General features: G+C 52.6%; 6 protein-coding genes across 6 annotated transcripts; 1 reads left to right on the forward strand and 5 right to left on the reverse strand.

Moving 5' to 3' along the window:
* Positions 1-4,989: 4,989 nt before the first annotated feature.
* Positions 4,990-6,577, reverse strand: K452DRAFT_140008 (uncharacterized protein). The gene is made up of 2 exons (XM_033535399.1): positions 5,868-6,577; positions 4,990-5,819 (listed from the first exon to the last, which is right to left on the reverse strand). Exons 1-2 carry the CDS (start codon positions 6,448-6,450, stop codon positions 5,056-5,058), a joined length of 1,347 nt encoding a protein of 448 aa, XP_033391905.1. The 5' UTR covers positions 6,451-6,577; the 3' UTR covers positions 4,990-5,055.
* A 1,325-nt stretch (positions 6,578-7,902) lies between these two features.
* Positions 7,903-9,402, reverse strand: K452DRAFT_292594 (uncharacterized protein). Its single transcript, XM_033541404.1, has one exon. It carries the CDS (start codon positions 9,030-9,032, stop codon positions 8,175-8,177), a length of 858 nt encoding a protein of 285 aa, XP_033391906.1. The 5' UTR covers positions 9,033-9,402; the 3' UTR covers positions 7,903-8,174.
* A 188-nt stretch (positions 9,403-9,590) lies between these two features.
* On the forward strand, positions 9,591-10,866 carry K452DRAFT_313396 (polysaccharide lyase family 9 protein; the record flags this gene model as incomplete). Its single annotated transcript, XM_033543660.1, has 2 exons — positions 9,591-10,249; positions 10,335-10,866. 2 exons carry the CDS (start codon positions 9,591-9,593, stop codon positions 10,864-10,866), a joined length of 1,191 nt encoding a protein of 396 aa, XP_033391907.1.
* A 3,470-nt stretch (positions 10,867-14,336) lies between these two features.
* On the reverse strand, positions 14,337-15,065 carry K452DRAFT_140056 (uncharacterized protein). Its single transcript, XM_033535400.1, has one exon. It carries the CDS (start codon positions 15,029-15,031, stop codon positions 14,549-14,551), a length of 483 nt encoding a protein of 160 aa, XP_033391908.1. The 5' UTR covers positions 15,032-15,065; the 3' UTR covers positions 14,337-14,548.
* Positions 15,066-15,504: 439 nt separating this feature from the next.
* On the reverse strand, positions 15,505-16,284 carry K452DRAFT_313397 (uncharacterized protein; the record flags this gene model as incomplete). Its single annotated transcript, XM_033543661.1, has 1 exon — positions 15,505-16,284. The coding sequence occupies one exon, from the start codon at positions 16,282-16,284 to the stop codon at positions 15,505-15,507; it is 780 nt and encodes a 259-aa protein (XP_033391909.1).
* Positions 16,285-17,486: 1,202 nt separating this feature from the next.
* Positions 17,487-25,513, reverse strand: K452DRAFT_302958 (uncharacterized protein; the record flags this gene model as incomplete). Its single annotated transcript, XM_033542661.1, has 9 exons — positions 17,487-18,131; positions 18,193-18,369; positions 18,421-23,455; positions 23,500-23,995; positions 24,054-24,247; positions 24,300-24,395; positions 24,448-24,473; positions 24,526-24,796; positions 24,861-25,513. The coding sequence occupies 9 exons, from the start codon at positions 25,511-25,513 to the stop codon at positions 17,487-17,489; spliced, it is 7,593 nt and encodes a 2,530-aa protein (XP_033391910.1).
* Positions 25,514-26,910: the final 1,397 nt, after the last annotated feature.

Below are 26,910 nucleotides of genomic sequence, written 5' to 3' on the forward strand. Positions count from 1 at the left end.
ATCTACGATAAAATAAGAAAAAAAAAAAAAAAAAAAATAAGGAAATGTTCGCTTTCAAGCAAGTACGCATGTACTGCTGTCTAGACTCTAGAAAAAATGATCAGTGAAGCTCAGCTGACTTTTTGAGGGAAAGCCTCGGAACATCCTTTTGAGCAGACCGGTAGCCTGTTAAACGAGAATCAATCACAAGGATTTATATCGCTTAAATACGCCACTTGTACACGTCATTCTTGGGTAAGTCGTGTAGGAGGGCATGCGTTACTCTGCAATGTAACGTAGCTACGTCAAAGGCTTACTCGATATCAAATCGGGTTACTAGGTTTGAAAATGATAATCCATAAATACTTTGCTGAAAATGGCGCCCAAGTCATGCTCGCCAAAATTTCGGCACGCATGAACGTTGACCTCTTGTTTATCTGCCGCAGAAGTCTTAATGGGGTATATATAGAAGTTTTCCGGAATTTAAGTACTCAATCTTAAGAGGCTCACTGCCTAGCCCCATTTTCTTCAACACTGCCTACACCAGGGCTGGTTCGAGGATACCTTACCACTTGAATCCTCAAACTGATATGAAAGAAAGGGTCTTGGGGCTGATATGCGAAGTTTGTTGCATTTCTTTGCAATAAAAGTTTCGCTAGGCCCTTCACTTCCCAACCAGGGCGCTTCTGCAGTAACCTTGCGCACGCGACCTCCACATTTGGCTTCTTGCATGGTGGCGCTTGTCTATGTATGTAACTAACCAATGGTATTTCACGTGTCGGAAGCTGCGTGGGATGGTAGGTACTAGCGTAGTCCGGTTTAAAGGGCCAATCTCTTGGTACCTAAATCAGGAATCTATCGCCGAAGCCTTTATCTAACACCTTGGGCCTTCTTTCAGTCTGGTTGACATCAATTTTGAAGGGATTTTGAAGCAGTAAATGGTGACCTAGCATGATACAGAATGCGATTTCCCAACAATTAACGTGGAGGTATGCACGGTGTAGAATCCATGGAACAACTGCTGTATCTCTGTTGGCTAAGGCCTCTGCACAGACTTCATTCTAGTACGTATGAAGAAAACAGTGCAGGACTCGCACAAGGGTGAGATTGACCATTACGAAACCGGGCTTTCCAGTCAGCCCTAAGGCATGTCATGGGAATCTTATTAAGACAGGCGCCTAGCAGCTGTATATATGAGATAGCCCCAATGGTTTTCGTCCACATCTTCCCATTGAAAGTTCAACTTCCACTTCCCTTTCCACCACATCTATATACTGGAAATGGTTTGCGGATTAACTTTCAAAAGCAGAACTCCAAGAAAGGTATGTTTATAACAGATTCCAGAAGTAACTGGTGCTTTGCGTAATTTTTTTTTTTTTGAGCATCTTCACGCAGGCTAACATGTTCTTCAGCGTAGACGCCAATCATCAGCAGGCAGATACCATCAAATTGAATTTCATTACCAGCCCACGCCCAAGTATCGAATATCCAAAATACAACGGCTTACCATACTTGATAATCCTGGCAATCTTGACTTGGTCTCTTGTCGTGTTGTAAAAGATCTAGGCTGCGAGATACAGCCATGCGATGGAACGGTCCTGATATTTGACAAAACTATCGACATAAAGGGGTTTGTCGACCTCGAATGGTCGTTTCAACGGTATGATCTACACACAATATCAGCAACAACGGAAAGCCGCTTTTATGTTCTCAACCTGTCAAACCCTCCATTCGACGCAACATTTTCAGTGCCGAATGCAAGACGATACGGTCTTCGATAGCGCATTGCTATAATAGTATGTATGGTGTTTACACTGTACGCAGTAAACATTTAGAAGCTAAGAAAAAGCAGCAGGTAAAGCATATGAGGATGAAAACTTCTACTACGGCTGTTAAAGCATTACAAACTATTTGAATTTGTTTCGTTTCATTGGAAATGTTACCTACTATCTTTCGTACTTTTCTAATTGAGCTGTTACCCCCCTGAATACATTAATACCTGCTCTTTTTAGAGACCTGCTAAATAAAAGGTATTATGGAATGTTATACTAAGAACACCTGCTAAATAGCTGCATGTTATCAGGCTGTTTAATAAGTTTAATATAGAGGAAAGTCTTCGGAAGTAGTTTATATCTAACACGTTCGGTGCATTTTCCTAAATTTTTCTTTTAGTATTTTGAGACAGCAATTAGCTAAGTTGTTTGGCATTTTAGACACATGATATCGATACCCAGTAGACTTTTTCTGCTGTTGAAGCAAGGAATCGAAGTGGGACAAGGCTATGGAGAACATAGTTTAAAAGCTTTTATATACAGAAAGTTCTTGGTCGTGGAACATCTTCGACTATGGCACTGAGACAGACGGTGCTAGAACTAGAACAAACAAAGGGACGTTCATCACAGCTGATTTAACTTATTCTTTGCACAAACCTGGTGATAGCTTTTGGCTGATAAAAGAGAACAGAGAGTGCATTCGCTGAAAAGTAGTATAGTCTCAGGAAGGAAAGGTAAATGGTTTGCTTAACAGCAAAAAAAGATATACATACCTATAGCCTCTTAGGATTTTCAAATACTAAGTTTGTTGTAACAAAAAAGCTAGTTTGAAACCCGTAAAAAACTGATAGCACTTAGTGTTTGCTCTCTTTACTTTCATATTTTGATTCAAGACAAACTCCGCTGCAAAAGAAGGTGATTAATTGTCAGCCAGGATCACTCCGATAACTCTCGTTTTTTCAGCCTTATTATAGTCAGTTGTTACACTACAGCCTTACCCCTTACACCACACGTTTATCCACTGCAAGGGAATAAGGATTTTAAAGAGAAAACGTGTTCTTTTAGATAGCAGCATATATACCTCCATAGGTAGTAGTAATTTAGGAGGACAAGCGGCGTCCAATTCCTCGCGCCTAGCTTCACATTAATTAAGTTGATCAATATATGAGAGTAGACTCCAACTGTATATCAGAGCCAGTTGCTTTGTTCGTCTACGTTATGAGTTGAAGCCAGGACCTTGCGTACAGAGACTAGAAAACCATCCAATCAGTACAAACTCCCTCAGAAAAAGCCTCCCTCCAAATAATCGATTATCCGGGTAGGTAGATCGTCCGATATTATCGCGCTTTGGATGTTCCAATCCGATCAAAACAAGCCGAAGAGGAAATCTCTGTCAAAGATGCGAGATCCATCTTACTCAAGCTCAAGGCTCCAGTCCAGAAACTCACGCATGATGGCGTAGGGCTCCCAATTAACCAAGAGGCCTTGAGACAGCCGCAGGCCAAGTCTCTCTACCTCTGCCGGACCATCCCCACAGTCCATCTGCTGCCCGGGCTTTTGTTTGATTTGCACAGTTTCCTGATCCTCGTCCACATCACAGTCCGCGCAGAGGGTTGGCACGAAGGAGTTGCGTGGGCCAGCTGGAAACTCGCCGTCCAACGGTCCTCGGTTGATTCGCAATGTGAAGACGACGATTCTCTCGCATGTTACGCAGGCGGCCACGGTTCTTCTCAGTTCTGCATCCATGGCTGAAGCGTTCTTTGCATGTCTACTTTAGACGAGGAGCGGCTCTTTGGATCGGAAGACTTGAACGCTGTTTTTGGCACTTGGTTAGTAACAGAGCTTCCATGACCAGGTCGATAGTACTAACTCACCTGTTTACGAAAGCCTACGGGTGTACTAAACTGGTCTGTAGATAAATCCGTCAAGGAGATGGTCAAAGGTTGAGATAGTTATGTAGAGAGAGGTGCGATTGAATTGCAAACAATGCACGCGGAGAATTTTTAGCATGCAGGCATTCTCGCTTGTCGTGTTGAAACGGACCAGACTGGGATCAAAATGAATAAAAAGAAATATACCCTGCTGTTGTTCACGCCTCTTGTGAGTTGCCAGCCACTTTCTTGCAGTTTGCCAAGACGCCTTTCCTTGGTTGTATAGGGAAGCGAGGATGCGATCAAGCATAGGCTCTAACAGCGCTAGCGGGGAGGAAAGGGAGCGTTAGTGCTTAATCCGTAATGAGATGATATTCTCCTAAGCAAACTAATTAAGGCTATAGGGGACTAATATAAGAATTTAAACGCTAAACACTCTCACTGAAATCTCTTTACAACACGAATGACATCGTTAACTAAGCAAAACACTCTACTATTAAGGTCCTAAAAGTCTTACATAGGTTGTTGCAGCATCTGATCTTTTTCTATGAATTTGATAACGGAAGCTTGGTCTTGTTAAGAGAAGAGAGAAAGAATACTCTATACAATTGTGAAGTCCCACAACGCCCATGTCTCAAAAAAAGACGAACGATCTCCTACCATTCTGAAAATCCCTACACGATACCAATCATTGTTTTCCTCGCTTGGATTCGGAATAAGCAAAAGACCATACGTTTGTCCCAGAGGGTTAGTAACGTTATCACCCGGAAGGAAGATTGTACGAAGCATAGTTACCCGATACCGCGCAGCAATCTCTGGAGTTTCAGGGCATTGTTGGTTCCAGTCGAAATGGAAATAAAAAATTATATCATTCTCCAAGACCGTTCGCAGATCCGATCCTAGGCGTTCGACATTCTTTGGGAAGCCACAACATCTTCCTCGGATGGTGACGGCGGCGCTCTGAACTCGGCCAAATAGGTCACCACCCCTAGGGACCGATTTGGCGCTTAGGATTTCGCTTCGTGGCATGACGGGAGCCGAGTGTTCCATCATTGGCCAAAACACAAATTGCTTACAACGGGCCCAGCTCCAGGTTGGAGTAACGCGAGATGGTGATATGAGTATGTGCAGCAGCTGTTGGAAGCTCGTTACAGAGCCAGCCCACAAAAGTCCTCGCAGAAGGTCAGATTTCCACAAGCCTGCAAGATACATATCTCCGGTTTTTTGTTGGAAATATCTCGCCATCTGGGATACAGCTGGTAATCTGTCATCTTCAACAGTAAACTGTCGACCAGAAAACTTAATTATTGGCCTATACCAGCAAGCTTTCAGTCTCATCTCGTGATCCTGGATGGTATCCAGGCGTTTGAGCCAGTCACCCCATTTTCCATTTTCAGGTTTCGGCGTCGTTGAATAGGAGCCGTTCTCGGCCTCTACAAAATCGGGGCTTTTAAAGTAGGCCATCTTCTCTCCGAAATAAAGACGCCGTCTGGAAGCTTCCGATTCTTGAAACGTCCATCCACGAGTCTTCCACAATGACATCCTTTTCTCATGTCGAACATCATCGGCCGACCAGGGCTCCTCGGCAATCCAGAAATGCCCTTGTATGTTTTCGTCGAGCCTCGAGGTAAATTTAACTTAACACAAACGGAAGGTCTTCCTGTCGGCTTGAGAAGGCCAGCGTGAGAAGTGCCAGCATTTAAATCCACGATTGTTAAATGGGCGTTCCTGTAGATGTCGAACATACTCGAAGACTCCGCTTCCCAGTCTTTTTCATCGCCTTGGACAATGCAAAGAGCATCTACCCAAAGATATTTTATTCCGAGGCAGCGTGTGAGCATAATTGCATCATGGCATGTCTGAGACAGCTCTTCGAGTGGTATGCGTTCTTTATGATTCTTAAGCTTTGCTCTTGTCGTCTTCAGTTGGCTTTCAGGATCCCCCCAACAGTAGCTTAGTGTCACGTAACGAGAACCGAGCATTTCGGTATGACCTCGTGTCTCAATTAATTTTGCCTCGTTGTTGAAGTTGGTCCCGACATCGATGAGCCTAGTTGGAAGTGGGAAATCCTTGAGCGATGGGTGGCAGGTCGATTCGCACCTACTGAGCCAAGATTGTATCTTTGATATGCGAGCCTCAGATAATGAGTTTCTGAACATTGGTCTATGTTCGATCTGCAGCCAAGTTGCGCATGCCCCTATAGGAGTGTAAGCACGTTTTCTTGTAATAGTACTTATGGTCTTACCAGAATTCGCACAAATATTAAGAAAAAAACTATCCCATTTTTCGGATCCAATAGTGAACCAAACACCAAGAAAGGATCCACGAATATAGATACCCAGCTCATGGAAGTCAATGTTATACTCAGATCTGCCGTAGCGGGTCCCTCCATAAATCTTAAGCATCATTAATCGTAGGAATGCACAGAACCAACACCCCGCAGCCGCACCCTCTGCCAGCAAAGGGAGCTCTGAAAACGTGTCGTTACGCTTATATATCAGAGTAATGCCGTAGTCTTCGTCACCATAATCGAGTTCTACTATGTCCTTAGGATTAAAGACTTTTGTTCCGTCCTCTAATTCGCGCTGAGATCCGTGGAGCGCATCGTCAAATTCCAAGACCTTGCAGTACGAACACAAATTTGTGGGTTCGGAAGAAAACTCAATCGGCTCGGCTTCGGGAGACTGCCCGCTCGTCGCATCCGGGGAAGCATCTATCCCAATTTCATTTGCTTCGGTGTGAGGTCTCTTGTGGCTCGGTGTTGCATCCGGGCAGGCATCCGGACTTGCTGAGCTACGCGATCTTTTGTGACCCTGGGTCGTCGCCATTGTGTCGATGTACGTGGTGAAGAGTTGTATGAGGAAGTGAGGATACGACGTGAAATTTCGCTTAGATAAGTATAGGTACTTCCGAAAAGGAACGCTAGCAGGGGGGAGAGGTTTTCGGAATACAAAAAGGGATGAGCAGGAAATGGACGAGATATCTCGAAAAGAATACTGAGCTGTTCCCGAGAGAATAATTGAGAGGAGAGTGGGAGAGGATCAGTCTTTCAGCTAGCAGACAATGCATATCAGACGGTGGCAATGTCTTGGTGTAACAACGCTAATGCCGTCAGCAGACTTGTTTTATCATCAGGTCATCCGGGACAGGTAATAACCATTACTGGTCAGATCGCACCAGCAGTTCTTCCAGGCATGTAGCTTGTCCCGGGGCCTGCCTGTAAACCTGTTCGATCGCGACTCTGTATCCGCCTACCCTCACAACCCTTGCAAGCCAACGCAGCGTGTCCACACCTGCGTGCGCCCATGATTACGCCTTGCGGCTTCTGCCTAACGAGCGCCAGCCCACAGCCTCAGTCGTCTGCGCATCGGAAACCTACATGCGCAATACGGCAGTCGAATCGTACATCACTGAATCGTCCACTAGGAAAAGAAGGCGACGAAGACCGCACATTGCGCCACTACAGGAACACGGAAATAAGGACGAACATGAGAGGAAGAAGGAGAAAGATGACGATGAAAAGAAGAAGGAAAGTGATCCGAGTCCAAACCACGTAACGTACCCGTCGGTTAAACGAGATTGACTGCTCAGCGAAATAGCCAATTGGAGGCTTTCGATAACAATATGAAAATACTCTACAAGCATACAAGTAGACCGGTCTACTACGAAAGCGCCCGACGAAGCTCGAGATTGAGAAGGGTATCTGATTAGCTATCTCGCCATGCAGTCAATCTCGTTCATGGGCCAGGGACGTTAACCGTTGAGACTCACATCGCAGAAAAAGCCCAACCACGACCCCGCAAACCCGTCTTAATTCCAAAGATTTCCTGACCGCCACCGCGCCCGAACAAAGCCCCTCCTCCCGTCGCATCCCTTCGCGTGCTGCCGTCCACCGTCTTAGAGCTGCCCAGAAATTATTCCCGAGTCGCATAATGAAGGCAGCAAAGCACGAACAGGGGAGGAAGAGTCGTGATTGAGAGCACGAAAAGGGATGCCCCAACCAATCGCTTACCTTCTTGTTCCTCGTAAACCCGCCTCAACGCTAACCTCCACCAAATCATTTCCTCCCACAAATTTTGAACACCGCCAGCGCCGCGGCACACAAGCGTAAATGGCGCGACACGCGCAAGCGTTTCGTGACGGTGTACGCGACAAATAAACACGACAAACACGGTAAACAGACGCACAGCCGCGAGCGAGCGAGAGTCACGCACACGCTTGAGAGCGTGTGGAAGACGTGGAGGTCCAAGAACCAAGTCCCTCCTTTGACGCTCTTCTTCGAACACCCTAGCCACTGCCGCGGATGCTGCAGGTGATGCTGCAGCTGGCGCGGAAGCTGGTGCACACTGACTGATGCTCAATCGACGGAGCCTGTCCGGTGGGTGATTGGACGGGGTGGTGGTTGATAATGGAGCTGCGATGGCGAAGCTACTACTCCTAGCTGTCACGACGTGAGGGCGCTGGCTGATCGGTAGCAGGCTGGCATTGCTGCGAGGGGCGCATCCCCACCGACAGCAAAATCTGCTGTTTATACAATCATTCCTGCATTACCTTACTCCTCCGGATACACCATCTTCCTCCCCACGCCACCATCCAGCACAATCTCCTCGCCCGTCACAAACTCGCTCTCGACCAGGAATTGCAGCGCCTTGAGCACGTCGTCGACCTTCCCAACCCTGCCCGCAGGGTGCCACCTGTGGTCCGCCTCGCTCATGCCCTCCTCCCACTTTGCGCCCTGCTCGTCGGCAGCGCGGTTCTCGTCATCGACGCAGATCCAGCCAGGAATGATGGCGTTGACGCGGATGCGGTGCCGCTCGCCCAGACTGACGGCCAGGCTGCGCGTGAGGCCCAGCAGGCCGGCCTTGGCGGCGCTGTAGGCCTCGTGGTCGGGCTCGGCCTGCAGCGCGCGCGTGCTGGAGACGTTGACGATGCTGCCGGGGCTTCCGCTTCCGCCGCGCGCACCCACGAGCAGCGGCACGCACAGCCTGCTCAGCAGGAACGGGGCCGTCAGCCCGACGGCAATCTTCTCGTCCCACTGCGCCATGATGGCGTCTTCGGCGTTCTGGCCGTTGATGCCGTCCTCGGCTTTCCCGCCATCCCGCCACACGTGCGGCGTCGCGAACGCGTTGTTCACCAAGCAGTCCAGCCGTCCGCCGAAGAAGATGCCCGCAGCAGCAACGGCCTGGCGCACGCGGGCGCGGTCGGCGAGGTCGACGCGCTCGCCGCGGAAAGCGTTGGGCGTCGTGGCCCAGGCGGCGGCGCGCGAGAGCGTGTGCTCGAGCTCCGGGGCGTTGGCGTCGAGCAGGTAGACACGGTGGCCTTGGGACAGGAGGTGGCGAGTCAGGCCGCGGCCGATGCCGCGGGCGGCACCGGTGATGAGGAAGTGCATTGGGCGGGATTGTTGTGCCATTGTGGGAGAAAAGTGGTGGTGAGAGCTCTCGGAGCCATGACGTCGCGCGGCGTGCGAGGGTGGAACGGCTCAACTGCGGGCTTGGCGGGGCTTGGCAGGTACGGGGGCTCGGCGGAACACGAAAGCGGGAAACCGATGGAAAGTTTGCTTGTGCTTGCGTGATCTCGGTGAGTCGTGGATCGTGGCAAGATATCTTCCGCCTGGCAATCTAAAGTGAATAAAGTGAAAAAGGGAGAACGCATGAAGGCCGCATCGACTTCTGGAATGACGGGCCGCCCTTCACCTCCGGACGTTGCCTCTTCCGCTCTCCGCTCCTCTGATCGCTGCCTATTGCAGGACGAGTAAACGGACCCCGCCAAGCCCCGCATCGTTTCTCCTATATTATTCTTTCTCCTCTTCCACGAATGGCGCCGCTCCTACGTGTATAGTTGTTTCGTCCTACGCCGACTTAGGAAACACCATGGTCTTGGCAGGCCTGCTATCATGGAGCCGCATGAATGATATAAATTCCTCTCGACATTTCTACTGCTCTTGTTCGCCGTCATAGTCTCATCCACCATGTCTCACTTCACGCTCTTTTCCCTGCTGGCCTCGTCCGCCCTGGCCGCCGACCTGTACGTCTCGCCCGAGGGCACCGACTCGGGCACCGGCTCGCTCGACAGCCCGTACGCCTCGATCCAGACGGCCGTCGACAATGCCGCCGCGGGCGACACCATCTATCTGCGCGGCGGCACCTACACGCCGACGAGCAACATCCAGTTCACCGAGAAGAACGGCACCGCCGACGCGCCCTTCACCGTCACGGCGTACGAGGGCGAGGAGGTCACGATTGACGGCGAGGAGCTGGAGGGCACGCCGGCCGAGCTGGGCGGCTCGCTGGCCAACAGCGACCGCGGCATCTTCCACATCCAGGGCGTCGAGTACTGGAAGTTCTACAACATGACCTTCATCAACGGGCCGTACGGCGTGTATGCCCGCGACGCCAGCAACAACTACTACGAGCGCCTGACCACGCACGACAACTACGAGACGGGCTTCCAGCTCGAGGGCGCCTCCAGCAACAACCAGGTCATCTACCTCGACTCGTACATGAACCGCGACCCGCGCAAGAACGGCGAGAGCGCCGACGGCTTCGCTTGCAAGGAGGGCCAGGGCGAGGGCAACGTCCTGCGCGGCGCACGCCTGTGGAACAACGTCGACGACGGGCTGGACCTCTGGTACGTCACTCTGTCCCGGCACAGCACAACCACCCATCTACTCTACCGCAGAACACAGGGCACAACGTAGCTAACACGCGAGCAGGGAGTTCAAGTCGCCCGTCACGGTCGAGGACGTCATCTCGTACGGCAACGGCTTCAACCGCTGGGACTTCACCGACTTCGAGGGCGACGGCAACGGCTTCAAGCTGGGCGGCGGGTCCGACGACGAAAAGGGCCCCGCCGCGCACAAGGTGACGAACTGCATCTCATTCGGCAACGCGGCCAAGGGCTTCACGGACAACAAGCAGCCGGGCGACTTCGTCTTCACGCGCAACACGGCGTGGAACAACAACGCCGTCGGCTTCCAGACTGTCTCGTCCACCTCGTCCATGACGGACAACATTGCCGCTGCCAACGCTGGCTCGACCGATAATGCCGACCAGGTCAGCCTCGAGAGCACCGAGACGCAGGGCAACTCCTGGGAGGGCTCCGAGACCTGGAGCAACAGCAGCTTCGTCAGCGTCGATGCCAGCTTGGTCCAGGGCGCCAGGCAGGCCGATGGCCGCATCCAGGCGAGCGATTTCTTGCTGCCCAAGTCGGGCGACGCCATTGGCGCTACCACGCACTGGGAGTAGGTGTAGAGGGCTGGATGATGTGGTGTGGGAGTATGCGTTGTGAGCTTTACAATTATATGCTTGCTTTTTCCGTGCCCGTGTCTCGACCTGTCTCTCATAAGTCTGCGTCCTAACCTTCCTGTCACTGTCTTAATGCTTCTTGCGTGCTTGATTGCGGAATGCTGTATGGGGACGGGATACGCGGCGTGGGTATGGCATCCGGTCGCTTTGTCACGATCTATTTACTTCCTCCCTGCTTGATTCTTTAATATATGCTCGCTTTGCGCTGCCTTGGGTGCGGGTGTGCATAGTAGGATGTGTAGTGGCTTAGTGGCTTCTTCTGCGGCTTGGGCGCGGAGTGCTGGGGGGGATAGACTATGCCGCGGGGGTACGTATGTTTTGCGCGTTACTACGGCCTACCTTCTTCTTTAGTGCGCATGGACGGCGTATATGTGCCGTAGGCCTTGCCGAATATTAACGGCTTACTGTTGGATGTATGGGGATGGGATACGCCGTGTAGGTACGCGTTCTATGCTCGTCGCGAGGGCCCTTGTGCTTCCTCCCTGCCTATGTAGTCTGCGTATGCATGCCTGACGGCTTGCTGGATGTTGGCGAATAGCTTCTATGCATATAGGGATAGAATACGCCGCGTAGGTATGTTTTTTGTGTTCTTTATCATGGTCTACCTGCTTCTTTAGTACACGCGTGGGTAGCGTGTATGTATTATAAGGCGTATCGAATGCTAGCGAACTATTTCTAGGTGTAGGGCGATAGAGTGCGTTATATAGGTATATATTCTGGTCGCTTTGTTACGGGCTGTTTACTTCGTCTCCGCCTAGGTAGGCGGCGTGTGTATGTCGTAGGGCGCGGCGGATGCTAGTAGACGGTTTCTAGGCGGTGGGGGGCCGACTACTCCGTATAGGTATGTACTCCGGCTTCTTTGTCACGGTCTGTCTACTTATTATATGCTTGATTATTTCTTCATTACGTCTCTACTCTTATTGAGGACACTGCCTAAACGAATATCCTTAAGAAGTATAGTTATTCCTTAAGAGTCTTCCGAACCTTTAAAATGCCTCTTAAAACATGCCGTGGTGCTTGTGTTGTGTCATTGAAGTTGTTGAGGCTGCCAGGTAAACCTGCTGGGTGGTTGGCGTAAGTTGCGGCGGTATCACGGGAGAGCAGGTAGCTTACCTTGCAGCAAAAGAGGAGACGATAAGAGTCCTATCCACATGCGCAGAGAAGCCGCCGCGGCCCTCACAAGCGACGATCACGGCGCGGGCGGTGGCGCTGATGCGATGTAGATGATAATGGCGTTGTTATCGCTACCACCGTTACCAACACCGTTGCCGCTGCCGCTGCCAAAATGGTTTTAGCGCATTGGGAGATCTTGGAAAAGCGCATGTTGGCTTGTTTGGACAGGGGAACGATTTGGTGCGGAGATAAGGGTGATTTATGATGTATGAAATGTAAATCTTGCACACATCGTAAATATATACTGCCGCATGGTGAGCTTCCGTGGTTTGCATACGCCTTTTGCCTGGCGAGTTGGGAATATTATGTTTTGACGGTCTGGATGCTTCCAGTTAGATTTGGAATATATAATAACGAGATATATCGCAGTGATGATGGATTGGACCCTGATCGTGGCCTTGAACCACGGAAAAAATAGTCTCTTCGTTGCAATCTGTTCTTTACCGCGCGCTATATAAACCCTCCATTTCTTCTCCTTTTTTCTCGTCAGAGCTGCAGTCGTAATTATCCATCGCGAAAGCTATAATCACATTTATCCACCATCAAAGCTGCAGTCTCGAACATCATCATCAAGGTTCATCATCATCAAAACCACAATCATGCGTCTCTCCACCATCGTTTTGGGGCTTTTCGCCATCGCTTGCCCTGTTCTTTCCCGAAAACCAGTCATATCAAAAGAAAAAGACGGAGATGAACCAGTAGAAATCTAGCACCTCAATCGATGCTCAGTAAGTCTATCCTATCCTATCCCTAGTAGACGGTGCATCCATGAACAATACTAACACGGTGTTCCCCTAGCAATCATGCAACATCGAAAACGCCGACAAATACAACATCACAACGGCAACAAAATACGACTTCTGTGTCGGAGATGAAACGAAAGTAGAAGATTGGCTATTGTTCAACGTCGGCCCCTGTGTGAGAAAAAAGTGCTCAGGGAATAAAAACGAATACAAAGACATCATCAACGGTAAGCAGTCATTTTCCACAAACTTTATATGTTCTCGCGCTAACATTTGCTAGAATCCCGCCGATGGTACCGCGATATGTGCGGACGCAACTAAACCAAAGGCCTAGTTGAAAATAAATACTTTCGCTCATCACTTGTTAATGTCCCTTTTACCGTGAAGCGTGATTTACCGTCTTGTATGATGATGAAACACTATCAACACCATTCTCTCCCAGCGCAGTGAACTATGGTTGTACAGCCCAAGTCCTTATTAACCCCTCTATTCACGATAATGCCACTACTTTACCAACCTTCACACATCACGAAAGGTTTTTACAAGTAAGCAAAACCCAGGACCGTCTGTAACGGGACATGCACTTGTGTCCGCCCGGAGCAGTCCAGCCACCACCACCACCACCGTTACCACGTCGCATCGGATGTAGCCAGAACAAACAAGTGAGGCTCCGTAGAAGATGAGTCGGACAATGACATGTGCAAGGAATGTACCAGTGAGCGCTATTGTATGAGATGAGGTTACTATGCATGTGGCCTGCACACGTGCCGTGGACCTGAACACCTGCATCGTTGTAGAAAAGCCGGCGTGCTTGAGTACTGGGCAGATACGACGGTCAGCAACTTTATGAGGCAGCAGGGTGGTGACGGACTTACTGAGCGAGCAGGGCGTGAGAACTGTTAAGACGCCGTTAGGAACTTCTCTTTGCTGCTACTTAGGCAAGCGACGTCACACTTGAGGTGAAGTGAAGTGAAGCGCGACGAAGGAATTGCCGGCGCAGCGACTTTGCGAAAGCTTGCAGACAAAAGGGGAGGCTTGAGCATAGAAGGTGGTTGTCTGTATCGGTGCCACTGTAGGTTGCCCGGAGTCCCTTGATGTGGCAAATGTTCGGTAGTAGCTTGGTTGGCAAGTGTCCAAAAGTGGAGGGAAATCAGGCCTCAAGTGAACAAGTGGAGAAACAGGAGATTGTTGCCGCCATGGAAGCTTTGCAGAATCCGAAATTGATAACATTCTGATCTGCCTGTCGGAAATTTGTGAGCTGGCCAGATCTTTTGCGGTTGTCCAATCTATTTTCGTCAGGTTGTTTCTTGAAGACTCTACCAGCTGGTTAGCATTGCAAGTGTGAAAGAGCAGGTAAGACATAACTCACAGAAACCCAGGGTGAGGCAGGGAACTTGATCGAAGACCAATCTCCGACGAATGATGAAGCGATGTCAAGGGCGTCTGTCGGTTGAATTGACAATTGACAGTGTCCGGACAGTTGCGACAGGTTTACATTGAGCGAGGAGCTTGTATTAAGCGAGTAGCTTGAGATGAACGACGGCATGGATGACCAGTCCATTGAGAAGTTTGAGTTGAGCGAGCTGCTTAAGTAAGCAGCAGAATGACAATGTGGATGATCAATCCTTTGAAATGAACCATCAGAGTAGCGACCGGATGGGCGACCAGAAGAGCAACCAGAAGAGCGACAAGACCATGAAGGAATTTTAGTTGAACGAGCAGATGGATGACCAGTCCATTGAGTTGAACCACAGAGAAGCGACCAGAAGAATGACCAGAAGTGAGACTAGAGGAGCGACCAGCAAATGGATGACCAGACCATTGAGCAGTTTGAGTGTGCAGTTTGAGAGAGCAGCAGAGCGAAAACAGAGCGAGCAGCAGCTTGAACAGATTGTTGAGCAGACCACTGTGTAGATTGCGAGAGCGGTTTGAGAGAGCAATTTGAGCAGATGGATGAGCAGTCCATTGAGCAGTCTCGGAGCAGTGTTCGAAAGTTTGATTGAGCAGTTGATTGAGCAGTTTTGAGAGTTTGATTGAGCAGTCGACGATCGAGTGAAAGATCGGAGCAGTGACTGAATGTCGCGATGACCGAAGGTCGGAGTTTGATAGACCGGACAGGTTGTCGAGCGACTGATTTTGATGATGGCGGCTTGCTCAGCTTCAACCGGAGTCTGTATTGACGAAGACATCCGGGAATTGTCTCCCCAGCGCCACGAAGAGGCGCAAGCCATGTTGGGGGAGGGTTAGGTCTCCATAGGAGTTCGTCATGCAGGCCACAGATGTTTGCGGTTCCCCCCCGCTTACTATGACTTCCTAACCCGCCCATGATCGAGGACTCGGATGCGCTACGCCTCGGAGATCACGGGACTTGGTATTAACGATGCCTGCACCCATAGGCACCGGGGGAAGGAGGACCCTAAGGAACCTCCATGGATGAAGAGGATGCTCTGCCTCTTCTGGATGGGCGTGAGAGGTTGCTCATGTCTCTCAGCTCCACGCTGCTCGAGGAACCCTCGGCTTGATGACCAGAGAGGGAATAAAGACCTGCCATGGAGGCACCGGTGGTGCCGCTGCTGCTGCTGGTCGTCGTCGTCTGGAGGAAGTTGGGGTTGAGGGGCTGTCCATGCACGATGGGAGGATCAATCCAGAGAAGTGGCCACTGTCAGACTGGTCCCAGGTTGAGGCGGAGATTCTCACGCCAGCCCATGTTGTACGGATGCTCGCTGGACGGTTCGTAGGGGACGCGCTCGAGCTGCCCTTGCTCGGAGATGTAGAAGACGCCTTTGTCTTCCCACGCCCGGAAGTTGCAGAAAACTACGTCTCCCCACATGACGACGATCATGTAGATGTCGTAGATGAGGCAGGGCATGCTCACAGCCATGACGACGGCATAGGAGATCGTCTTCGTCTCCCTCATCCGCTTGTCGATCGCCATCCAGAGGGCGACGCCCAGACAGAAGAGGCAGTGAAACGGCAGGGCCGCGATCGCCAAGAGGTAACTCTTCTGGCTGTCTCCGTAAACAGGCCCGGGGAAGAAGTGACAGTAATGATCATAGAGGGGAAGGCAGCGGTCCAGAACAGGGCAGTGCGTCGTCCGCGGATGTCTATAGGTGCGACAGAAACGGCACCAGCGTCCTCCGGGGAATTCTTCCAGACGAAGACGTCTCGCCCAGATCCCTCCCATGACAACGGTCCAGTACCATGGGTACACCCGAAGGACGCCCAGGATCGTCGGCACCAGTAACAGCACCCAGCCCAGCACCGGCGAACAGGACCCGACGGCGAAGGGCGCCACCCCGTAATCCCCGCAGGTCCAGAGCGACCGGGCCCAACCCCAGCGGTAGGAGATGAAGTAGATGGGGAGGATGAGCTGCGCCAACGGCAGCAGTGGCGGGAAGCAGTAGCCGAGCCAGGTGGCGGCGGCGACGAAACGGGACGTCATGGTCGTGGTGGTCGTGGTGGTGGTCATGGTCGTGGTCGCGGTCGCGGTCGCAGTCAAGATGATGGCCGAAGAAGAAAAGAAGAGGAGAAGAGAGAAGAAAAGCTTTTAAACAAGAGACGCGTAGCGTTGGAAGGAGCGTCAAGCATGCGCAGTCGTGAACGCCGCAGGAAGGCGCATCGCGACCATCGCCGCCAGCCTGCGACGCGCCTCGAGATACACGTGCACGCAACAGCCAGGCATAGAATAAGTAAATGGACTGTGATAAAGAGCTCAGAACGCATAACCACGCGGAATAAACTGTCCCCACGCGCCGGTGCGGCAATTGAAGCATCAAAGTGTGAATAGGCCGTGATACTGAGCTTGAAGAGCATGCCCACGAGACAAGGACTTGACCACACATGCCAGCAACAATCAGGCGTGGAATGAGTAAATGGACCGTGACGAACAGCTTAAAACGTATACCTACGCGGAACAGCCTGTCCCCATGCACTGGCGAAGCAAATGAAACGACGAAGTATGAACAGACCGTGGTACTGAGCTCGAAACACATGCCCACGAGGGCATGCGCATGGTAGTGCGTAGAGCAGCTATTCAAACAGCCCTCCATTGAAACCCACAGCGACTATTTCAAAGCCAGATACTCCATGGAACACTGCATGCCCTAGTGCCATTGTGCCAGGCGCTCATCCAACACCCCATCCGAAGCCCATCTTCTTGCCCTCAAACGCCTACATTGTACTGTCCATCCCCAGTCTTCTTGCCAGCTCGCGATATCCCAAGCGCCGGTCGCTGTTCCGCATGGCCGAGTCTCTGCCGCTGAAGGATCGGGTAACGGGCGTTCGCGAGGGATGCGGCGAGAAGGGCGTGTAGATGACGCGTGAAAGTGGACGGCGGGTGACGGGGACAGCTGGAGGTGGAGGTGATGATTGAGTTTGGCGACGGGCGGGAGGGCGGATAGCTAGCGGTAGGTAGTGGGGCTTGGCGGGGTAGATGATTGCGGGGTAACAATTTGCCGGTCGCGCACACAGGCCAGGCCAGGCGGCGTCATCGCACTTCACTTCTTCAGCTCCGACGACGACAGAGACAGAGACAATTGTTGCGCACGACAAGTTTAATTGCAGCTAGACGCAGAACATTTTCAATGAATCCAACACCTCCTCACCAAAGCGACCGTTTCATCACACTTCTTCTGCGCCATTCCATCATGCCTTCGGGGCTCCTTCCCTCTGCGCGAGAATATCCGTTGCTAGAGCCCGCAGACTATCCGCCTGCGTAATGGCGCTGAGTGGCAACTCCACGCTGGTTTCCCGCCGAATCCAGTTCCGCAACTCGACCGACACGAGAGAGTCCAGGCTGTAGGACGCAAGCGGAGCGTCGGACCCCACCTCATCGCGTTCAATCATGGTCATGGCCGAGACCTTTGTGATCAGCGCTTCGGTCAGGCCGACAAGCGGGTCTTCAGCGGCAGTCCATGAAGCCGAGTACATGTCAGCGCCCATACTTGCGCCAGCCTCCACTCTCTTCTGACGCTCGGCCTTGAGACGTTCCTTGGTGTGCACCGGGTGGAAATACTTCCAAGGTCCGTTCTGTACCGCCTGGCCGTCAAGGTACATCTTGAAAGCTGCGGCCTTGCCGTTGTGATGGAAAGGCGAAGACGGCCCCATAATGGCGCCCTTGACGATGGTTCGGATGTCGGCCATTGTCAGCGTCGCGCCAAGTGATTGCTTCAGTATGTCGCTGAGGTTATTGTCAGCAACGAAGCCGACGTCCAATACCACCGGCAAGGCGACGGAGACTGAGTGCTGGCCGCGCGCATTGCGGTATTGAGTAAATGCGTCGTAGAATGACTGGTTGGAAAGTTAGCCTACGGAGTGCCTTGGTGAAAGCCTGCGTCTACTTAGTACTTACCGCCGTGCCAGCATAGATACCCTGCCCGGCATTACCGGTATCTCCCAGGAACGAGGAGAGAGAAATGAAGAAATCGAGATTGCCGGGCAAAAGCTCATGGAGGTTCCACGCGCCCTGGACTCTAGGCCCGGTGACGATCTGCCAGTCCTCGTACGTGGCGTTCTCAAACAGTTTGTCCTATACACATTGTCAGCTTCATAAATCGGGGCTGTAGACGACAACACTTACGCTAAGGAGAAGGGCGCTATGCACTACACCACGAACTGGGGGAAGGTCTTTGATCGACTCGAGAGCATTGGTGAGCTCTGTACGGGAGCCGACATTGCAGGCAATGGCCCTCACGCAAAAATCAGTTCCTTCGTACTTTTTCAAGAGCTTTTGGACGTCAGGACCAGAAGGACCGCTGCGACCCAGCACGACGACGTTGCGGGCTCCATTCTCGACCATCAAGTACGCCAGGTCGAGACCGATGCCACGGGTTCCGCCGGAGATGAGGTAGGTGGCGTCGGGATTTAGCTTCACCGGCGTCGGCCGCAGGGCGCTTTCGGCCAAAACCTCCTCGTCCTTGCCGAGTGTGACGACAATCTTGCCCATGTTCTCACCAGACCTGAGCTTGCGCAGACCTGTCGCAAACTGAGAGATTGGCAGCACTGTTACAGGCTGGATGGGCCGAACAACGTTATATCGAAGAAGCCTGACAACCTCGCCAAAGATGTCTTTCACCTCTTCCGGCCGGTACTTGAAGAGATCGCGAAGGTCGATGCCGCTGAAAGCCACGTTCTTGTCAAAGGGGCTCATTGGCAAGTAGTTGTTCTGGAAGGCGTCCTTTTTGCCAATCTCGACGAACCGACCAAAGTTCGCGGCCAAGGCCCAGGTTTCTGTCAGAAGCTCGCCGCCAAGCGAGTTCACAATAACGTCCACGCCCTTATTGTCTGTGGCGCACAAAATGCTGTCTCTGAACTCGGGCGTGCGACTGGAGAATATCTGAGCCTTGGGGATGCCAAAGGTCTCATGGACAAACTCCCTCTTCGCCTCAGTGCCCGCTGTAGCAAAGATGCGGGCTCCCAGCTGCTGTGCGAGCACAACACATGCCTGGCCCACCGCGCCAGCTGCTGCATGGATGAGGACTGTCTCGTTCTTCCTGAGGCGCGCGGTGTGGATGAGTGCCACGACTGCGAGAGAGTACGCGAGTGGCAAGCTCGCGGCGTCCGTAATGCTAATGCCGGCTGGTATTTTGGCGACGTGCCAGGACGGCATTTTCTTGTATGTCGCAAAGCCGCTCGTTTCGAGTGACAGGAAGAAAACTCTGTCTCCTTCTCGCAAATCTGCCACCTCGGAGCCGGTCTTGACGATCTTGCCTGCTCCGTCAAAGCCTGGAGGAGCCCAAGGAATGGAACCAAGGATGAGATTAAGATCGCGGTAGCTCACGCCTGCCGCCTCCACTTGCACAACGACCTCGTCCTCACCGAGAGGCTGTTGAGGAACATCTGTTCTGCGGTAGTAGATGGAGTCAGGGCTTCCGGCGGCATCAATGGTCATCTCCAGAGGGCGGTCGCTTTCCCAGATGTTTTGCACCTTTCGGAAAGAAATTCCCTGCTCTACGGCGAACTGCTCTTTGACTTCCTTCTTTTGCCGCATACGGGGCAGGTGGATCGAGTTCTCATACCAGGCAAAGTCCTGGTCTTGAGTGCGCGTCACCTCCGGATCCCTCAGAGTTTTGGCAAGCTTGATGATCCCTGAGATACCCTGAGGCGTGTAGGAGACGTCGTCAAACAAGAGCAGGCTCTTTGGTTCATTTTCAACCCGCAATGTGCGCACCAAACCTTTGATGAATTTGGCCTCGGGAGGGCCACCTTCCGGAATGACCCACAATAGCCCTGTGTTGTGCAAAAGCAAGGTCTTCAAGCCCTCGAATGTGTCCGGTGAGACGTCCTTCATTAGGCTTTGACGCGGAGAGTCGATGAAGATGTAGTACGGCTCCTCTGCAGGGTCGATCTCAGCAAACGGTTTGGTCTCGGTCGGGCAGCTGAGCTGATCCGAAACAGCGTCGGCCACCAGCTGGGCAAATTCTACTTCTTCGTCGTCCATGAAGGGCCCGGAAATAATGATCGGCTGGTTGTCTTCCTGCTTGCCTATTCTGCTTGAGCAGATGATGCCGATGGTCTGCTCTGCCTCGCCTGGACGGTCCGGGATGCTGACATCAACCCCCGAAAAACCAGTATCCGAGAGTAGGCGGTTCCACACACTCACAGGTATCATTGGACCCTCGGCGTGATCGCGATACTCATCTTCGGCATACCACCAGCCTGGGAGCAGGGCGAACGGCAGCACCGAAGATGGATGGCGGTTGGCTTCCAGCAAGATGAGCTTGCCTCGAGGTTTCAGCAACTCGCGCACGTGGGTCATGGTGACAGTCATGTTCGAAGTCGCATGTAAAACGTTGGCTGCGATGACGACGTCGAAGTCCTGAAGAGCGAAGCCTTGCTCCGCCGGATCCTGGCTAATGTCGAGCTTCTTGTATGTGATGCGCTGAGACCACTTGGCCAACTTGGCACGCGCGTTCTCGAAGAAGCCGCTGGATATGTCGGTGAAGGTGTAGTTGAGGAACGCGGGCTCGTCTCTGCCGCGCGACAGGGCCTCCAGCACCGGCAACGTTGTGCCTGCCGTCCCGGCTCCGATTTCCAGAATTCGCAGGTTGGGCTCCAGGTCGGACAGGTTGTCGACCAAGTCTCCCAGGACCCTGCTGAAATGGGCGTTCGACACATCCGCCTCGTAATGCTTCGTGAGCCGGTTGTCCGTGAGCATGATCTCGAGCGTTTCGATTTCCCCGCGCAGAATTGAAACGAGCTGGTCGCCTATTGTGCAGAGCAATTCGCCTTGGGCATCGAGACCTCGCAGCTCGTCGAGCATCGCCGTTGGCTCCGCCTCGAACTCAATCCCATAGCTCGCGACGGTGCGAATCGCCCAGTCGACGAAGCGGGACAAGTGGTATGGTAGCTTCGAACGGTCATCGTCGGCTGTCTCTTTCAACGCCCGGTCGATGAAGTACAGGGAAGCCATTTCCAGTTTGCGCGCACGTACGCCTTCGGCTTCGTCCAGCGCCCCAGCGGTGAGCCTCTTGGTCAACTCGTCGAGTGCCATGTAATCGAATCGGGGAAGTAGTTCCCAAGCCCAGTTGTCAGGAACGCTGGAAGCCGGATCGGGGTCTTCCTCAGCCGACCCTATGGAGCGGAATGCCACAGACTCCCATTCGGCGATGGGAATGAGGGTATCATCAGGACCATGGGCAAATGCAGCTACGCCAATTGTCATGCGTCCACCTTTGACATCGTAGTTCAGCAAGCGGGTAACGACTTCGATGCGGTGACCGGGGTCCGCGGGGATCTTGTTGGAGATTCGGAACCGGCTGATGTAGTTGGGCATCTGCGCCGGCCTCCTCCCGTCATCCGCTTTCTGGAGAGGACCGCCGCCCTGCAGGAATCCGTCCAGTGTCGGAGGGTCGACGGTAACGGGCGATCCGTAAGGACCTACCTTGAGTTCAAGGTCACGAAGCCGGTGTTCCAGCACCGTGTAGCCTTCGCCCTCGAAGAACCTGGTCGTGTTTTGAAATGACGGACCATAGCGCGTAGCTCGCACTCCGGCAGTTGCGTATGCAAACCCGATATCGTGCTCGATCAAGTTGGGAATGTTGCTAACAAGGGGGAGAGACACTTTCAGTGTCGGCGTTTCTGTCGTCATGTCCGTCATCTCCGGCTCGATTTGGCCATAGGCGTGGATTGTCCACCCGTTCTCCTCTGTCCAGGCCGAAATCTCAAATGACCAAGCCGTCGACGAGAAAGTGCCCGTCCCAGTGGCAGCCGGCCAAATCTTTGTCACCATGTCGACGGTTTCCTCTTCTTGGATCTCCAGACCTCGGACGACATGGAAGTCTCTCACGAGGAACGCGGCCGCGAGAGACGAGAGAGTTCTTCTTGTAGCCTCGATGGCGCACGACATGTAGCCAGTCATGGGGAAAATGACGGCACCGGCCACATTGTGGTCCCGGATCCACGGCATTTCGTCGAGCGTGAAGCACTGCCTGTATGCGCGCTCCTTGCCTCCGTCGGAAATGACTCTCCTTCCAAGAAGCGGATGGTAGGGCTCGCCAGGGAACAACTTTTCGTGGGTGGCTCGCGGCCTGAGCTCGTAACTCGATTTATCCCATTCATATGCCGGGAGTCCGGTGACGACGGAGGCATTGTGCAAGTCGGTTTGATTGACCGCTCCCAGTTGGACAGAAATTCCCATTGCAAAGAGAGTGCCGGCGAGGTTGAGCAAGCTCTCAACTCCATCTGCGTCGCGCACCAGCGAAGAAAGATAGGTGAAAGACAATGCCTTGGGGCGGTCGCTCTGCTGAAGAGTCTGCTTGATCGGGTTCTTCAGAGCTGCGTGCGGGCCGATTTCAACGACGATGTTGGGTGCCTTGCCCTGCTTCTGTGGCGTGAAAACGCTCAGGATTGCATCCGCGAACCTGACGGGCCGAACAAGGTTCTTGATCCAGTAAGAAGCGTCAACTGTGTCCGGGTCTTCTGCGTGTCCCGTTACGGAAGATACAAATGTGACGTCCTGGCCGATGGACGTAATGTCGTTCTTTTCGCAGTAGGGCTTGATGGCATCGAGGTAGAAGCCTGCGACCTCTTCCATATGACGGGAATGGTACGCCATCTCGACCTTGAGCCTACGAACAAACAAACCTTGCGCCTCGGCGGCCTTGTGGAGGTTTTCGATGGCAGACTGGTCTCCCGAAATGGTTACGCTGCCGGGACTGTTGACGGCGGCAATTGTCGCGTAGCCATCTGCATGCTGCTCGATGAGGCTTGTCGCTTCTTCAAGACCTACGCCAACAGCCAACATTCCGCCTTTCTGGGTCTGCTGTTTGGCCAACCGAGCAGCTGCCTGACCACGGAAATAGGAAATGGCAACGGCCGCTCGGAACGAAACCAGGCCGGCGGCGAATGCAGCAGCAATCTCTCCACTTGAGTGGCCGGTGACCGCGGTCGGGCTGATTCCCCAGCTCTTGAGAAGCGTCACCAGAGCCAGCTGGACGACTGTACATGCCGGCTGGCTGATCTCGGCATCATTGATGCGTGAGTGGGACTTTGGCTTTGCAAGCTCCTCTGCCAATGACCAGGTTGCTCCCATTTCTCGGAGATGCTCTTCAGCCTCCTCCATGGCGGCGGAAAAGACCTTGTAGTGCTCCAGCCCGGAGGCCATTTGCGCATATCTGTACATGTCAGCGGAGAAGCCCAAGAAGTAATCACCACTTACTGAGCGCCTTGTCCCGTAAAGGCGAAGGCGAGAGTCCGGTCCTTGACTCTGGTCGGTTCGGCGGCCGTTAGCTTCTCTTGAAGACTGGCCACCGAGTCTGCAACCACAGACACGCGATACGGATGGTGTGTGCGGCGCTGACCGAGCGTGTAGCCGAGGTCCTTGGCAAAATCGCTGGACTCGGGAGCCTCGTCCAGGTACTCGTCAAAAGATGACAAGTAGGACTTGAGGCTCTTTTCCGTCTTGGCGGAGAGGACGAACAATCGCCAAACTTGCGAGGCAACGCCGTTACCGTTTGCTCCGTTTGTTCCGTTTGTTCCATTGGTGCTGTGTGCGCCGTTGGTGCTGCTTATGCCATTTCCGTTTACGCTGTTTGACCCATTTAGGCCATTTGTGCCGTTTAGGCTGCTTGTGCCGTTCAGGCCATTTGCTTGATCTGCCGCGGATCTGGGCGGGGCTTCTTCCAGAAGGATTGCGGAATTGCTGCCTCCAAACCCTGCAATTCTTACCTCAGCAACTCCACATCGATCCGACAACCGGGGGTCTTTGCTCACCGAAGTTTGTTACGAGGACCCGCTTTGGCTCACCCTTCGGCCAAGGAACTGGGGTCTCGGGAACCTTAATTTTATCCTTGCCCTCGATCTTGGGGTTCATCCTTTCGAACCCTGCTGTAGGTAATACGACCCCATTTTTAATCATGAGGATCGCCTTCACCATGCCAAGAATTCCACTTGCGCCTTCCAAATGCCTGTATGCACGAGTCAGAAAATACCAAGCGAGAGTATGCTAGGTATACGTACCCGAAGTTGGACTTGACAGATCCAATGTAGATCGGGTTCGACGAGGATCGCTCCTTAGCGAGCACAGCCGCAAAGGCACCAGCCTCGATTGGATCACTGTTTCATCAGCTTACAAGTTTTAGCATATTGGCAACGCGCTGTCACTTACCCAGCCGCCGTGCCAGTTCCGTGGCCCTATGAAAGTCTTAGCATTTAAGACAGAAAAAGAACAAAGCGAAGAACATACCTCGACAACAGGAGTATCGGAAGGGCTCAAGCCAACAGCCTCATGTACCGCCAAAAGCAGTTTGCGATGGGCTATCCCGTTGGGCATGGTAATACCTTCTGAACGGCCGCCATGGTTGCAGGCAGAACTGCGAATGACTGCATGGATCGGATCGCCGTCACGAATGGCGTCGTCAACGCGCTTGATTAGTAGACAAGCGGCACCTTCACCACGGCCGAAACCTGAGGCCTTTTCATCATACGAGTAGCTCCTGCCATGAGCTGACAGCGCTCTGTCAGAGGATTGTAAGCAGGATGGTCATTATCAAAGAGCAGGGAGAAGAGAGGCCACGATACCCTGTCTTTTCAAGTGCAAGCCAGCCACCTGGACCCAAACTCAATGCTGCTGCTCCTACGAATGCGGCATTGCATTCTTCGTTCCGAAGGGCCGAAACAGCCTGGTGTGCAGCGTAAACACTGCTTGCGCACGCAGCGTCGAGAGAAACACTTGGTCCATCGATGCCGAAGAAGTAGGAGATACGGTTGGCGACCATGCACGGCGCAACTCCAGTCGCCGAAAACGTTTTGGCTGAGAATTGGTCGTCGCCGAGACGCTGAGAGTATTCGTGCTGCCCACTGCCAATGAAGACACCGACCTTCTTGCCAGCCAGGTCAATGAGACTGTGACCAGCGTCTTCGGCCGCCTCCAGGGCGCACTCGAGCATCATTCGATGCTGCGGGTCCGAGTTCCGAGCCTCCTCTGCTCTCATGTTGAAGAAAGCGGCATCGAAAGCGTAAATGTCGTCGGGTACGAAATGAGCACCCTCCGCTCGGAAGACGCCGGACTTGTCGGCGCCAGGGTTGTAGTATGCCGACTTGTCAAATCGATCAGCTGGAATCTCAGTCCAAGCAGACCGAGCCTGCGCCAAGTAGTCCCATAGGCCTTTCCTGCCGATACCAGGGGCACGGTAGGAGAGGCCTACGACAGCGATTGGAGTGTCATTCGGCATGGTAGCTTGGCATGCAGTCTTGAAAAAGAGAAGATGGTTACAAGGTAGAAGACGAGTAAAGATGTTGAATTGTGGTCTGCGAGAAACCGCCACGCCATGGAATCTAATTTATATTCCGTCCTTCTGTTGTAGAGGAGGCAAACTCAGCATCCTCCCGCGCCACAAGCTCGGCAATTCTCTATCGCCATCTGTTCGAAAGCAGCAAATTCTGCTTGAAAGTCCTCCTTCAGCATGTCGCCGAAGGTACATTTACAGATAAAGTCACGTTCGCGACAGCATACAGATCTGCAAACCATACCAACGAGCTTCTGGAACGCTCACGATTGGCCATGACAGGGCCCTCGGCAAGACTAACGAACACCCTTAAGGGTCTTTTATGCAGCGAGGATGTTTTACATCACATTGCTGCCTAGATCGACATGATCGGCCGCTTATTTTCGAGACAACTGAGGGGGATTTTGGGATCTCCGTGGGTTTAGTTGGGGGCGAAAGCTAATCGGCTGACTAGGCTTCTTTCGGTAACTGCTTCGCTATCCGCTCTCTCGATAAGTATCCATTATAGAAGGTGACATCCTCGACTTGCGCTATGCCCACTAGTTGGAAGGACATGGGTGAACGCAGCAGATAAGCAGCCACTGGAAAATTTCCTCCCACGCATTAAAATACTGTCTTCCTACAGCTACGCCGGCGCCATGTTCATCAGGGTGCAGAATGTCTCAACAACCTGGTCACTCATCCAAGCCAATGTTAGTTCCCCTCAACCCTACGTCCCGCTAATTCTTGCAACCATCCCGCGATGACGCGATTGATACAGACGCCTCGATCGCGTGTCGGCTTTCTTTCTTCCCACAGTTGGTCGATCTCATTGTCTAGCATCCGGGTGCCTGCAGCATGGTAAACCGTCCTCTGCAGTCAGCGCCTTCCTATCACCACAATCCTCTCCTGCTATGATATTGGAGATTTTACCTTCTGATCACCACGACCCTCTCCTGATCCTAAGACATGAGAGTCTTCGGCTTCCCACTTTCGTTCACCCCCAACCCCGCCCCCACGCTGCCTCGCCGCCTCACTGCATCAAAAAGTTACAAGTCATTTGAGCTCGTGGAGCCATCGTCACTTGGAAGAAAAAAAGTCTCGGAATTGCGCGTGGAAGGATGGGCTACCATGGTTGATTCCAATTTGTTCAGCTCCACGGAGCTCATCACTTTCACAAGCTTACACCCATCACACCATTACCCTCCAGCTTGCCAGAGTTTACCAGGATTTACCCCCTCATCTGAGTCTTACGCTGCCACCAACGACAGTGGGGCTTCAGTTGGCTGCCATTACGCATTAGAGGTTGGCTGTTAAGAGTTTCAAGGACGTGTTTTCAGCTAGCAGGATTTGTCAGCTACCTG

This window comes from Aplosporella prunicola, assembly GCF_010093885.1.
Source record: "Aplosporella prunicola CBS 121167 unplaced genomic scaffold K452scaffold_57, whole genome shotgun sequence".
In the NCBI taxonomy this organism is placed as follows: domain Eukaryota; kingdom Fungi; phylum Ascomycota; class Dothideomycetes; order Botryosphaeriales; family Aplosporellaceae; genus Aplosporella; species Aplosporella prunicola.

Excerpts from the sequence above, each read along its gene's own strand:
- K452DRAFT_140008 (XM_033535399.1), bottom strand. The coding sequence starts at position 6,450 with ATGGCGACGACCCAGGGTCACAAAAGATCGCGTAGCTCAGCAAGTCCG. Across the intron at positions 5,820-5,867 it reads TAATATTTGTGCGAATTCTG|GGGCATGCGCAACTTGGCTG; the intron begins GTAAGACCATAA and ends ACACTCCTATAG.
- K452DRAFT_140056 (XM_033535400.1), bottom strand. The coding sequence starts at position 15,031 with ATGTCTTCGTCAATACAGACTCCGGTTGAAGCTGAGCAAGCCGCCATC.
- K452DRAFT_292594 (XM_033541404.1), bottom strand. The coding sequence starts at position 9,032 with ATGGCACAACAATCCCGCCCAATGCACTTCCTCATCACCGGTGCCGCC.